This window comes from Frieseomelitta varia, unplaced genomic scaffold (genome assembly GCF_011392965.1).
Source record: "Frieseomelitta varia isolate USP_RPSP 00005682 unplaced genomic scaffold, Fvar_1.2 scaffold_182, whole genome shotgun sequence".
Lineage (NCBI taxonomy): Eukaryota > Metazoa > Arthropoda > Insecta > Hymenoptera > Apidae > Frieseomelitta > Frieseomelitta varia.
Window position 1 is genome coordinate 1684951 of NW_025109550.1, and position 18722 is coordinate 1703672.

At 44.3% G+C, this 18722-nt stretch overlaps 1 protein-coding gene across 2 annotated transcripts in view; it reads right to left on the reverse strand.

Annotated features, from left to right (window-relative positions):
* Positions 1-809: 809 nt before the first annotated feature.
* The window catches only part of LOC122538897 (pituitary homeobox 1-like), a 47365-nt gene continuing 29452 nt past the window's right edge, over positions 810-18722 (reverse strand). For both annotated transcript variants that reach the window (XM_043673390.1, XM_043673391.1), the window contains 3 exons: positions 9400-9572; positions 3211-3414; positions 810-2807 (listed from right to left, as the gene is read on the reverse strand). In XM_043673390.1, the coding sequence (XP_043529325.1) occupies positions 2064-2807; positions 3211-3414; positions 9400-9572 (1121 nt within the window). In that variant the 3' untranslated portion in view covers positions 810-2063. The remainder of the gene's footprint in view (positions 2808-3210; positions 3415-9399; positions 9573-18722) is intronic.

Below are 18722 nucleotides of genomic sequence, written 5' to 3' on the forward strand. Positions count from 1 at the left end.
TTATTTTAATGGAAACTTTCTATTCGGCTTTCACGATTTTCTGTTGCTTTTCATTTTACCCTTCCACCCCTCCCGGCCGAAATCCACGAAAATTGTGCAATTCGCGCGCCAACCGGTCGAGCTAAAGTTACGCTAATTAAGTTATCAGGATTCATTCGGTTTCATTCCAATTAATTTCTGCCGTTTTGTTTAATAAACAATACCGTATCTTGCTTTCACGTTGATGAATCTTTAAACGTAATTAAATATAATTCTACATATATATATATATATATATATGATGTTCCGAGTTGCGCCAACATGTTCGCCAACATGACGAACAGCTCGTGTATAAGTAAATTTATAAACGCGACAAATTTATACAAATATACGGGGAGTGCGTTCTAACTCTTTTGTTCACTTTATCGATGCGTCGATGTAAATTACGAAATAAATTTAACAATGCACTTACGTACGTACAATTTCGCTGTTCATGTTCGTTGCAAGTCCCATTAACTTCCTCGAGTCTGTCGCCGTTCGTATCCACGGTGTACGGAATGTACGTGCGACCTTTGTGAAGCACAATGCAAAAGAATTTTATAATTAAACTTTGATCTCGCCAGTTTCTCAAAATTAAATTTCATCTGCGACAATTATGACGATCGAATAATAAAGTTCTGAAGAACTGTATCTCTTCAATTTTCTCGTCTCGTCAGATTTCTATTCTCGAAACGATCATTGGCACTTACCTTCTACACGAATTGACGACGAACAGCGCACAGGAAGAAGGATGATCGGACGATGGATTCATAGATTCATCGCACTATGTATAGTGTTGAGAATAAATTAATATATTTGAAATGAATATACGGTAGATACTGTCTCGCATCCCAGATTTTATGGCATCTCGTAACATCTCTGTCTCTCTGTCTCTCTCTCTCTCTCTCTCTCTCTCTCTCTCTCTGCTTCTCTCTTCTCCTCTTCTTATCTTTTATCGATTTTCGATATCTCTCTCTCATTTTCTCTCTTTCTCTCACTCTCATACAATGTATCCGCGTATAACACACAAAACAAAAAAAAAAAAAAAAAGAAAAGAAGAAGAGGAGATACATCCTGTAATTCAGAGCTTTGTACCGCTTTCCTTAATTCTCAGCATCGTTCGCGCGCTGCCTAAAACTTCTCCTCTTGAATTTCTATGTTATATACACGCGTGCCAGGCGAAATTTCTATTGCTTTAAATAATATCCGCGACTCGACGAACACCGGGGGTATCGGCTACGATCAATTAAATAAAACGGAATCGTCCATACTTCGAGCTATTTACATTAAATACACGCGCAGTCTGTCGTTCTCTCGCACACGCATCCTTGCTAACCCTCTACCTCTCATCCCCTCACGTCGTATCGTTATTCTAGAACGACACGTTCCAGAGTGAAACAAAAAAAAAAAAAAAAAAAAAAAAAAAAAAAAGAGTGGGCAAGAGTATTTATTAATCCTCGTTTTATTGCACATTCTCGTCTCGATCTCCACACCCGAACACGCAGGACAAAGAAGAAAGTCGAACACGCTGGACAGACGTCAACGTCACTCACGCACTCGATGCAGATATGTCGAAACTGATATAAGCTTTTCTTTTTTTCTTTTTTTTTTTTTTTTTTTGTTATTCAGTCGAAGGAAAAAAACTCGTCTCTTGTCGGCTGCACGATCGTCGAGAAAACAGTCACGCTGGAACTCGTTTGCGAAGCGAGTAATCACCGTTCGAATAATCACCCTTCGTCCAAAGGACGATCCTTTCACGATCGATCGATCGCGAGACCTCGCGGGCAAGTCCTCGAAGAAACGCGCAAGCTTCAGGCTCGCTATCGCGAGTAAACAGGATTCTATCCTAAGTATGTGTGTGTATGTGTGTCTGTGTGTGTGTGTGTGTGTCTCCCTAACCTTTCTAAATCTTCTCGTTGTTCTCGATATAATGTCCACGCGAAACTGGCCCGTCGCTTCGTTGTCTAACACCGAAACTCACGTCGTTTGTTTCCACCGGACAATCCACCCTTCGACTGGAAGGGACCCGACTTCCTCCTGGCTCACTACGTGGTGGAGGGCGAAGTGGGCACGGAGATTGGCGACGTGGGGCTGCTCGACTCCCTGCCGTTCGACAGGGTCGGCGTCGAGGCTCTGTATTCGTTGTGGATTCCGGGGGTGCTGGTTCTGTTATTACCCAGGAGACTGTCGATGGAGAACGGGTTCAGCCTCTTCCTCTCCTCCCTCCCTTTCACCGACAGGTCTATGCTACCGCTCTGCACCTCATCCTCGCTGGTCTGCTGCTTGACGGACGTTCTTCCCGGGTTGCCGCCGTTGTTCGTCGTCTGACGCGGTCCGCCCGCGCTGTTCATGTTCACCAGCTCCCTCCTTCTCTCCAGAAGGCTCAGGCCCCAGTGATGGATCCCCTGCTGATGATGGCTCAGGTGATCGAGATTCAGGCTGGAGTTGGGACTCTGCAGGCTACCCGGCACCTGGTTCACCGATCTTCGTGGATCGTTCGGCTCGTTGCTGCTGTTCGCTAGCCTCTGGTAACACTCGCCGTCGATGGAACCGTCGGCGACCGAGTCGACTCTCTCGCTGCCGCTCTCGCTGCACGAGTCCAGTCCACCCACCACGTCGATCTCCTCGTTCGCGTCGTTACCGGAGCCCGACACGCTGCTGCTCTCGTTGTTGTTCGCCAAGTGGTTGAACGAGCTTCCCAGGCTGCCGTTCAGCGAGTTCCCGCTGGACGCCGCGGCGCTCCGAGACTCCCATTCGGCGCGAAGCGTCGACAGGTCCACCGTGATACCCTGAAATCGAGACGTCGCGAATTCTTTCCTTTTCTCAGCGTCCGTTTCGTATCGCGACGAGTAAATTTCTTCACGTTCTTAACGTCTAAACTTCCACATGAACTTTGATGAAATTGACCGAACATCGAATCCATTAATGCGGAAGTTAATGCAAGTTTGAATTGAAAGGAAACGTCGTCGAATGTGATGTCGGCGGATAATAAGATTCGTTTTTAACAGACGAATTAATTACGAATTAAACGTGGCAGTATAAATTAAATTAGATTAAGTTCCAAGGATTTTAGAATCAGATGCTAGAAACGAATATGAATCTCGGAGATTACGATCAATCGAACCTGCCTGTGTAGTTTGTTACACATTTGCAAGGTAATGTCAGAAAGATGGTAGCTCGCGCTAGGTTTACCTTCGCCGCCAATTTCCTCTGCTGTCGTTCAAGAGCTTTCAGCAATTTTTTCTGCCGCCTCTCCCTCTCCTTCCTCCTCAGCTCCTCGGGTGGAATCGGTTCGCCGCTGCAACTCTGAGGATGAGCGTTGTGCGCCGGCCTTCCCGGCCCCTTCTTCGTGTGCTCTTTCTTCCTCCATTTTGCCCTTCTGTTCTGGAACCATACCTGCAAGCAAGCCAGCCAAAATTTCTCAATGCCACTCACGAATTCTCCGAATACGAATTCCAACTCGATTTCAATTAATTTGTCAGGTGGCGGAGAGAACGCGATGCGTTTTGAAGTCGTTGTCGCGTGGAAACGTTTCGGGGAATGCCGCGACGATCAAAGGGTGAAAAGAGGGGTGGCGGAACTACGTAGGCGCAGTGCGTATTTCACCGCGTCGACTGCAGCTTTATCCATTTTATCTCGGGGTAATTAAAAGCACGTCCAAGCGTGGAGCGGTCACAACGGTTAAATATCGAAATTACACGAAAGGTGGGCAGCCCGCGCGGAGGAACCAACGACCCCCTGGGGTGTCTTGATTCATGGCGAGTTTCAACCCTTTGCTCGCGTGAACGCTCGCGGCGTAAAGCACGATTTAAAGCCGTCGTGCGGATTTCGCCCGGCGCGGCGACCGAGAAAGCGGGAGAAAGAAAACACGGAAAGAGGCGGGCGGAGGGAGGAGGGTGGTTGAAAAGGTGGTTGAAAAGGATGAAGACATTAGTTGCGGCTACCGTCCGGTATGTGGCGCTGTGTTCTCACGCGAGCCACAGATCAATACACCCCCGCCAGCCCCTCGAACTATCCGCCTCGCACGTCACGTGCGCCTCTCTGCGACTTTCCCCGCATTTCTTCCCTTTCTTTTTGTTCCTCCACGAAAACGAGATTCAATCGGAGCAGAGATCGGATTGCTGCACGCGCAGCTGGCCATTTTTCGTGCCGCGGCTCGATGAAACTTTGCTCGAGAGCGGGGCGCGTGTTATCTCGGAAACTGGAGAGCGGGTGACATTCTGCAGTTCAGTTGCCCGGAGCAACGAAAAATCGCTGTACAGCTCGAAAGTCGCAGGAATCGCAGGAGGCGTTGAAATTTCCGAGCTTTGAGCATATTTTACGATGTTATTGATACGTCGTAGAGAAAGGAGACACGGCAAGCGTGGCTGCGATAAAATGTCAAACAGTCGCCGAGTTCATCGTCATCATTGGCGGAAATAACGAACGACGTTAATTGGCCGAGTTGTCGCGTAACCTCAGATAAACCATTGTCTACGATCTGCATACATTCTTCTCGTAGAGATTCGTTCGCTCCAACGCCGACAAGTTTCATAATGCAATCTACGAGAGTAAATATAGTTTCTGATCTTTTAGGTTTGAGTTTGCAACGAAATTGAAAACAAAAANAAAAAAAAAAAAAAAAAAAAAAAAAAAAAGGAAAAGAAACAAACAGAAAAATGGTAGACGAGATTTCTCCGTATCTCCTTGCGCTACAGATGTTCCGATTTTCACTCGTATCGAGGGGAGAACGACTTACAGCTGTTCCGCATTAAGTCGACGAGCAAGAGACTCGTTACTACCCCCGTACGTTTAAAAAATTATCGCCGACTGATAACCGCTAACAAGCTGCTCCATCGATTACTACGTGCTACGACCGACGCTAAACGTGTAACATCTTTTTTTTCCTCTCCTAGTCGTGAATTTACGACCGCGTCGCTTCTCCAGAGGGAAGCGTTCGTAAAACGTAAAGAGATTCCGCCTTGAGACGTGAATATTCTGGAAAATTCAGAGAAAAAATATGAGAGTCTTCACGTCCCACGGATATCTAATTCGAGAGTAATTAGTTTAAAATATTCTCAATTTGATTTATGTATCTCGGGGAACACGCTGATGGGAACATTCTTCACGCGTGTATGTTAAGCTAATCGTTTTATCATCGTAATATATTCTTCTGCGTTTATCTAGGAATAAATTTCATTCAAAAGGAAAATCACCGATTAGAATGTCTCTCAAAGATATTTCAGGTTAGAGGAATATTGGAATAGTAGCTAATTTTGAATTTTCGATCTATGAAAATGACAATAACAACGATAACGAGAAGAAGAAATTTTACATTGCAACAATTACCCTGACACTGTGGTAATCGTAATTAGTATTCTGCTCGCCCGGTTTATTTGCATCCACGAAACGTAGAACGGGTCGTGAGTTCTGAATTTACGCCGATGAAACAACGAATGAAAACCATAAAAAACATTTATTACAAAGTACTATTCATTAACCTTGGACGGAGGCAAGCTGAGGTGAATTATTTTTTAACCGATGAACATCTCCATCAAGATCGTTCCGACGTTCTCGCTTCTCGCTTCCTTTATTGTTCCAAGTGCGATAGAAATTTACAAAGAAAACACGCAGAGCTCCGAGACGTGCAATTCAATTCTCACTTTAGAGATAAAATGGAGATACTTTTAATTATCTCTCTCTTTTTCGCTGAAAGGCCTTGGAAAATTTTTGAATGTTCATTAAAATCCGCTAATCATCGGACAACCCTAACAAAGTGGATCATCACGAGGACCAGTTCTGACACGACGTCGTAAACATTGAAAAAGAGAGAAAATCATTGGCCGTTCGTGTGTAATTGATTTTTAAGCAGCAGCGATCTTCCATCCTCGCGTCGAGGACGAAGAGAGAAAGAGAGAGTGTGTGTGTATGTGTACAAGGAAGTCAACTTGTACGAAAGTTTTTGAATAAATATGATAATGATACCATAAAATCGTCGAACGACGTCGAAGCATAAACAGGACGAGAGAATGGCACCGACCCAATTTTCTTTCCTGTCAGAATTTCAAGAAGCTTTCGTTAGCATCTTGTAGTCTCAACAAATAATTGATTTTCGAAGACACCGATCGGGCCGATTGGAGGAACAACGACTGCGACGAAACTTTAAATTAAGTTGTTCGCGGCACGGAAAGAATGTTCAACATCGCAGGTAAATTATTAAATTATTCTCGCTCGAAGCACACGAGCGACATAAGAAACATTTCGAGTATCGGGACTCGTTCGCTTCGAGCAGAGGAAACTGCTTTGCGTTTAAAGTCGCGAAATTCAGCCTCGTGTTCGCACGAGACGACTAATGAACTTGTCGCGATCGAGCAAGATACCGGTTGCTTTCGAAGAGGCACCCTTTCTTCCCGAAAGGCCATACCCACGTGTGAACCGACGTGGGTCCCTCTCTCTCTCTTTCTCTCTCTCTCTCTGCTGCTGCTGTTCTCGGTTTCCAGTTGCCGATGCCGGCAACTGCTGTGTCGTCGGTTTATCTAGCAGTGACAATATCTTTTAAAAGCCCGGACTATGTAGCATCCGCGCGGGTTATCTAGCGTGGGCATCGACTATCTAATCTGAGGACAGTCCCTTCGAGAAGACGCACCGGCTGCATCGTGACATCGTGTCACCACCAGCCTGGGTTATCTCCGGATCGCCCCTGTCACCAAGGTCGACTCGACATTTCGCCCCGCGAAGGGGATAGACTCCGGTTCAGCTAAGCGATCGAATCGTGTTTTCGCGAGGGTTTTCGCGCCCGGTGATTTCAACGCCTGGTTTCGCGTGTCGCTCGTCTATCCTTCTATTGCACGTAGAATATAGACTATATTTCTACATAATAAAAATTTGTACAAGGTGGTAACTGAAAGACTGAATGATAGAAAACAAAAATAATATTACAAAACAATAACTTTTACAAACACGTGCTTTTTAATTTTTCATTATTTTATTTGGAAATATAATTAATGGACTTTTAAAACAACATCAATCCCTCAAGTGACCACCGTTTCAAACCACCCTTCAGTTTTTCAATAACCACCCTGTATTATACACAGTGAAGAGGATAACTCTGCCAATGACAATGAAATATTGTCGATAATTTCAACTGATATAACTTCGTAAAAAGGAAAAGAGAATTGTATAACCGTGTCTCGTTTCAAAGTATGAGGCCTGTACTTTGACAATACTGAATTTGTTCATTTTAAAAATGATTCTGACCGTCACGCGGCGAGTGGGAAACTGAAGACACGTTTCTCTCGAAAATTGTAAAAATTGAAACATATATAAAAACGTTAAAAAAAATTTTCTTCTGACTGAATCGACTGGTCTTGGAGATTAAAATTTTTCCTTTGCATCGACCTCTTAAATGATTCACAATTTTTCATTGCTATTGGTACAATTATGCCCTTCGCTGTCTATTTGTACATAATATAAATATTTCGATGTGAATCAATTGTCATTATTTCACGAAAGATAAATTTAAAACGAGACGTCTGAGACGTGTTTAAGATAATTGCGCGAAGTTTAAAGTTCGCAGAAACAAAAATTTGTCGGCGGACGACGTGTTACTGTGCAATTCGGGAGAGAAGATGAGATAGGATTGATTATTTAAAGAACACTGTGTTAGTAGGCGGCACACGAAGCGTGTCTAAGCGCATAAATATAAATATCTCATTGAGGGGGACACGAGGGTAGCTTCGTACCCGATGAGCCGTGAAATTGAGGGTCCACCCTTCGTTGGTCCCACAGAAGGTTACCATCGGTGTCAGATGCAAAGGGGTATCGCGAATCTTTCCGCACTCTTGTCGCGGAACATACGAACAAACGCAAACCAACTAGCAGAATGGTACTCGTACTTTAGAAAAATTCTCAATGAAATCTAAATTCGTCTACAAATTGAACTCAATCGATAAGTTATAAGAAAGAAAATCTGCTTTCTCCTCTCGAATCGTAATGGCAAAAATTCGCTGCAACGGAACGTGTAGGACGAGGGAACACCGCGTGGATGGTTTTGAGAAATATGGTCCGTCAATTAGAAGCGAAACCTCCGCTAATTATTTGAGAAACAAGCAGCGGTCATAAAAAAAAAAAAAAAAAATACACGTACGTCTTTGAAATGATTCGCGTGGTTGGCCAATTTATCCCGGGGATCGCTAGCTTCCGGAAGAATAAATTAAGAGAATGATATCGTTTTACCTTATTTCATTTTATTCCACGACACGCGAGATACAAGCGTTACGCGTTAAAATCCCCCTTTCTCTCCATCTGGCGATAACATTAAAAAAATAGAAGAAAAAAGAAGGAAAGAGTATTTTCCCGCGAAATCGATTTCCTGCCGACTGACGAATTGCCCTCGAGCATGAAACGTTCCTTCGCTGTGCACGCGCCATTCATCGTTCCGAATGACATCTCGGAGATCTACGAATTGCAACCCTCTCTTCCTGTTGAAACCTTATCCTAATAGTTGTTCCATTTTAATTTTAAAACACGTCGCGCTTTGATTATTATTATTATACTTTCAGCTACCCGATTACAGAACTTCCTCTTCTTACAGTTAGCGCGAACAGCACGACGAAAGAAACGACACGACAGTTCGGTTCAGTTGTTCAAATGGACACAGAGCTCCGGCCCCGAGATAGATCTTCCTCAGTTAACTACCCCCCGACACATTCGACCGGGACATGGCTCTCTGTCTAAGGTAACCGCACTCAGAATCGAGCAGATGGACTAACTACCCCCGGGAGAGTAGCTCCGAGGGCCGACGGGCACCGAGATCAAACCACCCCCACGTCGTCTGTCGGGCATCAACCCTCGAAAAATGACGGCGAACTCGCTATAAATTGCCGCCTATCGGTACAACCGATCTGGGACGCCAGATAATGCTACGCCGAACGTGAAATCAGATCGCAATAAAAGCGCATTCTTCTCGCTTCTTTCTTTCTTCTCCTTTTCTTCTTTCAAAAACGAACGTCAAAGATCAATTGAAAATTTTCGAGTTATATTATTACGAGGACGAAGTTGCAAATTCAAAGGTTAATAAAATAAGAAATGTAAGAAGACTATGTTCTCTCTCTCTCTCTCTCTACGAGAAGAACGTATTTAATCTTAATTTGTGTACTTAAGTTGACGTTAAATTGCCACCATTTGCACTCACGCGAATTCCTGAATAATCTGTCCCCCCACCCGCCTGATCGCGAGGTTTAATAACGTCGTTCGCCGGATCTTTCGGATCAGCTCGGTTTCTTTCTCCTGCGAGAACCGGCCGCCTTTTATGCCCCGTTCCTCTCGCAGGGGATTATCCCCTGGCGGATGATGCTCGAGCAGCGTTAAGTTTGTAAAAGTCGCCCAACGAGATATACTCACGGCTACGCGGCTCTCTTTCAGCTCGAGTCTCACAGCCAGAGCTTCTCGCATAAACACATCAGGATAATGACTCGAGAGAAATGCCCGTTCCAATTCCTCCAGTTGCCAGCTATTAAAGTTAGTCCTGCTCCGTCGCCTTTTGCTCCCGCCTTCGTCCGATTCACCGTCGCACCCTGAAATTATGAACGTGTCCGCGTTAGAGAAGCTTCGCAGGTTTCCATTGGTGGGAGGGAGAGAGGAAAGAAAATAAAGAAAGAGGGGGAAAGAAAGAGTTAAGCCACTTAGCCACTTGTTATCCCTCCGCCTTTCGGAGTCAACGTCTTAAAAGCCTCGCGTGATATTTGTTGGAAAATAATATTCAATTATGCCGTATTATACGGCGTTTCTTCCGGTAGCGTCGTAAATAGACTCGACAGCGGTGTTGAGAGAGTGATCTTGCTCTCCGGGAGAAGGAAACTTACTCCTCGCACTGGGATCGTTAAACGGAGGAAGATCGATACGGTGGAGTTCGAACTTTTGTTCCAAAATTTTCTCGAAATTTATTCCTACCGGGTATCAATTCGGTCCGATGTAACTGACGTCGTAGGTAGGGAGGGAAAAACACACACGCGGAGATCGTAGGGCTTATCGTCGCAGAATTGCTCGAGCATCGTCGTATCGTCCGGAGAGGGAGGCCAATCGTCTTGTTGCAGATAAGACCGGCGAGCAGAATCCCGGCATATTGAATAAACATGGAATTTCAGTGATTTTACGATGTCTCTCGTCCACCCTCCGCCCTATCTGAAGCAAGAATCTGCGGATCCGCGATTGTTTTGGCAGACGTGTTCATCCGATACGCATGCTAATGCGGATAGGCCGGCGGAATTGAAAAAAGATCGGCAATTATGATTGACTCTGCAATAAGGCCGCCGTTATCTGGATCGAGAAGTGAAATAGCACGCGGCGAAACATCGCCGGTGAGATCGCGATGATTTGGCAAAAGATTCGCGCGTCTGGTGAAATTTGGTTGTGGAACGAAGAAATCGGAAAAGCGAGTTTTGTTTTAACAGTTAGAACTGTCGACGGTTGAAGCGTAAAATTTCCAACACTGAAGTCAATAAAATAGAGAAACTTTATAATAAGTGTACAGTTGTCCGAAGTTGTTGTAAATGAATTCTATCACGATTCGATTTGACGGAAATACGTGTAAAGAATCTGCCGCAAAATTATGATTTTGAATTTCAAGGTCAAAAAATTTTATTTTCTTGCGTTGTATTCTACTCATATTCACTTTTAAGGTAAAATTTTTCCATGAGATCATAAATGGGAAAAAGTTTCTTAACCATTTAACACTGCGGAGGCGTGCGTTCTAACAGCGACTTTATGGTTTTGCATGTACGGACGTTTATTTTACGTTAATTTTCGTATCAGGTTTCACTAACATTTGATTTGTCATAGCTGTAGCATCAATGTGTCTAAATAACCAACTGATAAAACAAACTGTTAACATTATTCGAAATATAAACATTACGCAATAAAGACATTCATAGGCGTCCAACCATAAAGTCGTTGTTAGGACTCACAAATGATTAAGAAACTTTTTTGCCATTTCTCAAGAGAATTATTAGGTTCTTTGGAAAAGTTTTCGTAATGAGTAGAATACAATGACAAAAAAAAAAAGAATTGAAATTTAATGCCAAAATCTATTTTGTGACAGGTTTTTTTAGATGTATTTTCATCGAAGGTGTAGAATTCATCTATGATAGCCACGAACAAACTTTTCTTTGCACTCTGTACAAGCTTTCATTTGTATATTTTATATTTAATTTTATATTTAATTATAAATTTTTAAAAATACGCTGTTCTACAAAATTATAATTGGTTTTGACCACTCTGGTAGTTCTAGTATTTTAAAAATCATCGTGGCCAAGAAATTGAATTTCAAAGATCTCTGACGACTAAGTCTGCGATTCGACTCTTCAGATTAGCGCGTAGAATCGTCGACGAGACGAGAAAAGAAATTTGTGGCTTTGGAAGCACGTCGGCCGGTAGCCTGACGCGGGCAATTTTTCTTCTCTCGTGTGTCCGCGGCACGGTATTATTATCGGAAACGACTATCAAACTCGATACAGGTAGCACGTTAAATAATTTATGAGAGAGCGAGTTAAACAATTTTCGCGTCCGGCTTGATCGCCGAACGTCCTCTCGGTCTATTTTCGTCCCCGTTCAACGGAGACGGAACTACGCCTTCATCCATCGAAAAAGAGGAAACAACCGGCCGTGTCCTCCGATACGTGGCCTCTCCGTAATGAACCTGACACGACGATAATGATTCGCTTAATTCCGCGGCGAACGCGTGACGGCGCTCGGACACACAATGATCAGCGGTCTCGTAATCGTCGCTTCCGTAAATGGTATCTCACAATTTATCTAAGGACACGCCGACCATTTTGTCTCGTCGTTCGTCGAATGAGAATGCGTAATTGAGAGGACACCCGTCGGCCATGTTTGACGTCCGATTTTTACTGCTTTAATTGGACGCTGGTTAGCCTTTGACTAACTTCCTTGATTCAATTACATACCGAACAGACTGACATCGTTCCCTTCGGAAGCGTTCAAGTTCAATTTCTGTCGGGGTTTTAGAAATTCTGAGACATTTTTTGATTGAAGAAACACGTCGAACATCAAAGGGATGGCTATTGAAAAATTTTCGCAGCGTTGAAATTCATTGATTCTGAACGAAAAACATGTCACGTTGATACTTGGCGCCTTATGATCGAGCAATCTCGAAAGTTGAAAGATGATTGATATCGGTTTTTTTTTTTTTTTTAATTTAAATTTAAATTAAAATCCTTCTTTTACTTCAAAATCATCATTGTTTTACAAAAGGGGAATAGAAAGTTTTTTTTTTTTTTTTTGTCAGAGAGATGGACGAAGGTTGTCAATAACGATGAGGACTGTATTATAGTCGTAACCTCTTGCGCTGGAATGACGTGCTACGCACGTCGCAAATTGCAATATTCTTTCAGTTTTAAGTATATTTAAGTATAACCCAGACAAAACAAATAATAAATTTATTACTTCTCAACAATTTCTACCCAGTGATATCATACCGACGAGTATGAAAAGAAAGCGACGAATTATTGTACACGGTTTGGTCACTCGTTACGGTCCGCAATCAGTTGCCAGCGCAAGTGGTTACGACTGTATCGACTGTGAAACAAAACAAAATTTTGTACACGTACGGAAATCTCGAACCGGTCGAAATTTCACTTGCGCTTTGAACGTGCAATCAACTCGTACTCGCACTTCCCCCCTCCCCCCTATCGAAAATATAAATTTCCCATAAAATGGTAAAGACTCGTGCAACTTGATACGCCGCTTCTCCTTCTCGGCTGAGCGAAATAAAGCGATTTGCCCGTACGAAACCAGCACCTTCGCACGTATCATTTCCCCCCCGGCATTTTCCAGAACGGCGAGCGCACGTTTATTTTGCGTTTCGCGGAAAAATCAACACGCGACTTTCATGAAAAATCGTTCGTCGGCCGCCGACAATTTTAAGAGATCACGTCGCGTACGAGGTGTAATTTCCCAGTTACTACACGCTGGCGAAACTGGTCCCGGGGAAATTGGCGCGTCTCTCTCTGCTCTCCATCTTCCCGAGAAGCGCCGTCGAACCGCGGATGGACGGTCGAAAAATCTAAACAGCCGTAATGCGTATGTTTGTCGCGGGGAAAAACATCAGGTGCGTTTGCTTCTTCGTTAATGACGAGCTCGCGTTGCCCGGCGTTATGACGGATTATGAATACAAATTACTCTCGGCGCCAACATCGTTTTAATACCGGGATAATTTATAACGATAGCTCTCGATATTCTCTCTCTCTCTCTCTCTCCCTCTCTCTTTCTCCTTCCTCGGTTACGATCCAAAGGTCCGTCCTTCTTCTTCCTTTTTTTTTATTTTCTTTTCCCTTTTCGAGCGAAACCTCGTCCGATGCGCGGGCAGGGAGCCGGCGTTTAAGCTAATTGTCGCTGCACGCGAGAAGCAATTTCCACCGGAGGAGCCATTAGGCGATCGAAATGTCTTCGTCCTCGCCGGGGACGAGAAAAATTTTCGGTCGGTGCCGCCGGGTTAAAAAGGCTAATTCAATACTCGCGAGAAGGCGTATGCATACGAATCACCGTGTAACGCGGCATTATTATACGTGTATAAGGGACGAAGGGGGCGGACAACGAATAGACGTTCTACGTGGGACACTTCTCAGGATAATCAGCACGTTTCGTTAATAAATCTCCGACGATTGCTGTTACCTCGCTACGATCGTTTCGCCGAACGACGACGAGCCGACTCGAGCGCGTAATTTGTACCCCAGGACAAACCTCCTTCCTTTCCCGAACGTAATCGAACTCCGTGATCTCGCGAATTTCCGTGAAATTACAGCTCGATCGTTCGGCCATTTTTTGGATGATTAATAGCGGCAGCACACCTCGGCGCGGCTGCTTCGCCAGCGTAGCTCGTTCCTGCTGAGATTTCTTGTATTATTTGCATCGGTGTGGGCTGTTTGCCGGTCTCGTTATCCATCGAGCGTTTCATTCTCGGAAAATTGTTTAGCTTGGCGAGCGAATAAATTAATAAGAACGCGAGGAGACATGCTGTTGAAATTGAAATCAAAAGGGGGAAAGATGGTACAGTTGAAGAAAAGGTGGATTGGACAGAGTGACTCTCAGAGTGAAAATAATTGTTGGTGGTCAACGATTGCTGACTTTTATTAGGGACAAGCTCAGGGATGTCGCCACTTATTTTGACTATTTCATGCTTTTTTCTGTTGTTACTCTGTGGCGGTACTATCGGGGTGTCTTTCCTGTTGCTATGCCACTCCATTTCTTTTACTTCTGAGGAAACAACTTGTAAAGGACGTTCCACGTAGTCTCTCAATAAATATATATTTCTTACCATTTACTGGATACGCGTGTTTTCCACTAAACCAAATTCCATCAATAATAATAATAGGGATAATCTTCCGCGCGACGGTGGAAGATTAAAGCGCGCTCGTGGCGCAACGTGTTTCGAATATAAATTACTTTCATCCGAAATGAACGTCGCTGGTGTTCAGCTGCTATTTATTACAGGCTGGGTCATCGCGATGTTCGTCCGATCGCTTTCGGTACCTCTTGTCCAATTAAGATTCGCCAATCGACGATAATGTTCGCGAATCGGCCGTGTCGTTGTTGACGAGGAGGCAAAGAAAAGAAAAAACAAAAAAAAAAAGAAAAAAAAAGTACCATCCGGTCGCGCATTAATCAGCGTAATTAGATGCTATTTATCCGATCCTCCTCTCTCGTTCGTCTCGCGAGGAGTTCGAGGCCGAGGACGGATATCGATCGATCCGCTCATTATTGATAATCTATACACCGTAATAAGCGATCGATCCAGCTGTACACTCGGTGGCAGCTCGAGCGAGGAACCCGCTTCGATCGCCGTTCCTTCCTCTTACATTTCGGACTCCGAAATTTCTTTTTCCGACCAATTTACCGAACACGGCGAAATTACGTGTCGATGCGGCGAACGTAGAAGAGAATTGAATCGGCAGGGGGCTGTAAATTGAAAGAGGTGTTTGGCTGGCGTTTCAGGTTCTCAACTCAAACTCGGCCTGAATTTGAATTTGGAAGTTTTCCACCTTCGTTCGAAAAGTCGAGGAAGAATCGCGTTGAAAATAAAGGTAGCAAAAGCTGAAAGTCGATTTCGCCGAACGTCACCGCGTCACGATCCTCGCACGGAGGGTTCGCTTTAGAGAAACAGAAGGCCGGATGAACGTTTAGCGTTCAAAGCGGTTACGCGTCGCACTATTATTAACATCTCTCCCTAGCGCGCGGTAACGGTAATAACAATAAGAACGAGCGGGTTTCAAGATTATAAAGCGTCGCGTTACTAAGAGAAGAGAAGAGGAGAGAAAGAGACGTTTTAAAAAAAAAAAAAAGAAGTTGAGAACGAACGCGCCGCCCAATAGGGGACTAAGTGCCAATTCTTGGTCATTGCTGCCAATTCGGCCGTTCTTGTCTGGCTTCCATTTGCACGCGGCCGAGAAACAAGACGTCCGTGGTTTTAAAAAGAGGGGGAGGAGAAGGGGGGGCGGAAAGTGCAGCGTGTAGGGTCGCGTGCGTCGTTAGGGGGCCCAACATGGCCGAAACGTATCATCATGCAATTACGCCACGCTAAGAACGTAAGCTGGTCGCCGCGCACAACACACACACACCGTGGACCGCCATAAACGCGTATGAAACTGCGCCGAGTCTCTCTCTCTCTCTCTCTCTCTCTCTCTCTCTCTCTCTCTCTCTTTCTCTTTCTCTCATGCAGCGATAATCGATCCCTGGACCGTAAAGTTCACCGCGGCTTCCACGGTTTTTCATAATTTCGTGAAATTACGATCTCCAGATCGGTTGGTACGTGTACATATAGTATGTTCTCCTTTCACGGTAGATTAACAGATCAATCTTTCAATGCTCGTATCGAAGAAGCTTCACGAAACGATCGCGAAACTGTTGGCTAAATTGGTAGGAAAATTCCTCGAGGAGTCGTCGGATAAAACTGGCGGCGGTTAAAAACGTTTAATAAAGGCTGACATCTTACAAGCGTGTGCACAATGGTAAATGGCGCGCAATTAAATTGAAATTACACGGATACCTGAGCCCAATTGCAGGGAACACTTTCGCGTAGGTACGTAACTACTCGCGCACCGTCTGCAGCCCGTCGGCTCCAACGCGTTTCCGAGGGTGGTCATCGAAAAGAAATATATCCCAAGGTTGAAACAATTGGAGAGTATCGCGTGATTGTTCGCGTCGAGCGAAATCCTAATTCTCTTCTCGGACTGAATGAATTAAGAGCACGTACAGGCTCTTGAAGAGAAAGAGAAAAAGATTCCATTACGCGCGCGTTCAACGAAGTCTGTAATGATTTCCTTCGAAACAGAAATCCGCGCCGCGCGTTTCGCATCCTCTCCGTAATTGGAAAGTCCGTAATACGCGTTTGTTCACTTTCGTTTTACCAGAGAGGAAACGCAATGATGCTACAAATTGTCGCCCTCCGGTAACTAACGTTACGTTGTGAAATTTTACGGCGTTTAACCAAAACGTTTCTCCCAAAACGTCGAAGGATCTGCCATTAACACGGCTCGCTTTCTTCTTCGTTTCAATCGGACCGTCACGCTGAAAGGGCGATACACGCCGCGTTCGCGTTCGAGCACAACACAGGTCTCGTCGAAAGAAGAAACGAGGCCCCCGTTGATCGAAACACTCTGGAAACTGGACAGCCCGCGAAGGAAATTACAATGATTACCCTCGCCCCACCTCGCCTTTCCGTCAGACGCATTAACCGTAATAGCGGCGACGCGTGAAGCGCGTCTATGCGTGTGGGCTGTCATTTAAAAGCATTAAACGGCCGACCGTTAATACCTCTTGCCCGTAAAAACGAAAATTGCCACGATTTTCACGAAATCCTGATGAATCGCGCGATTAATATCGTTCAATTGTTAAAAGAGGATACCGCGCCTTCAAATTTGTAGCCCCGAACCGTCCGTGCTATTATCTTTTTACGCGCGACCGCCGATTACACGCCTTTGTCCCGAAACTACGCCGAAGAAACGAAAATCGAATTCGGATCTCACATTTAGTCCAGAATCCACCTTCTTCTCACGTATCACTACGCGATACGCGTGTTACTCTCGCGTGTACAAATAACTGGCGACAAAAAAATATTGTTACAAACGACGTAGTTTAGATCGTAGCATTACGATTAGCCGGGCAACGTGTTTCGAATTTGCATAATGAAAGAACGGCGTAAGAAGAATTGCATATCACCGGACTTGGATTACTCTAATTATCTAACGATATCTGAGCGGAGTTTCACGCTCGCTCGACTTTCGCCTTTGAAATGAAATAACAGCAACTTCGCGATCTTGATGACATTGAAACAAATGCCCAAGAATATCCTTGCCATCTTATTTTTGTTACTCCATGAAATTATCTAACATATGGAACAATGTAAGAGCGCGAAAAATTCGCCAGGTTGGGATTCGAAGAGTAATAAATTGCAAATTCCACTCGAAAGTAGGAAAACACAGCAACGGTCACTGGCGGATCCGCCTAATGGGTTGTTTGCAAAGTAGCGAATGGGTCGTCGCGATAAATCTCGTGAAATCGTCTCGTCACGTGTCCCGCGAGGACGCACGTTCCAGCTGTCTTGGAACGAGTCGGAGTCGAGTCGAAACGAAGACGGTGCCGGACGCGCGAGGATCGGCGCGAAATTGAGATTTTATATCTGAAATAAAAAGCACGAGTCCCGGGGCATGACTCTCTCTCTCTCTCTCTCTCTCTCTCTCTCTCTCTCTCTTTCTATCTGTTAATGAAAGAAAGCGATCGGTTGTCTGTTAGCGGACGTGGTCCGCAATTAAACCGTAATTAACTGGGGGCCCGAAGTGCAAGACGCGCGTGGAATATTTTTACGTGGCGCGTTTTACGGGGCTGCCGTGCCCTGACACCTTTATAATGACATTAAACTTAATAGGCCGGCACCAATTTTCCCAGTTGCATACATACATTGTACCTGGCTTAATGAAGCCTCTCTTCAAACGTCCCCGCGACACGTCGTTCACGTGACGACTCTTAATTAAAAATTTTAATCGAACTTCTTCGACCTCTTCGACGCAACGATTGATGGGAAACACGTTTCTCGTTTCGTCATTCGTAAACCAATCGTCACGGGAATTTTCTCATTTTGCATCGACGAGCTGCTTTATTTCAAATGAAGAGTGGACCAAATCCACACGATTCTTCTATTTAACTGATTACAGAAGAGCATTTTTCTTTAAAAATAAGGTTGCGTAAAAATAATATTTTCGGAGCCACTTCTTAGTCCGTATTCACTTAAAATGTTAAAAATTTTCCCTTCACTTACAAATGTACAAAATGTTTCTTCAACATCACGTGTACAGTATCCTTAAAGACATCCTTGGGTAATTTTTTACTCCATATTCACGTTTTAAAATTCTCTCTTCTCTTCTAAATATTAAATATCATTCAAACACCGTGCACTGTATCTTTAAAAAATTTTTCACTCTGTATCCACGTTTTGAAATTCTCTCTTCTCTTCCAAATATAAAGTATTCTACAAACACCGTGTACGGTACTCTTAAATAACTTTCTATTGCATGTTCGCATTTGAAAATTCTCTCTTTTGTTCCAAATACAAAGTATCTCTCAAACACCGTGCACTGTATCTTTAAAAATATCCTCAAGTAATTGTTCACTCTGTATCCACGTTTCAAGATTCTCTCTTCTCTTCCAAACATAAA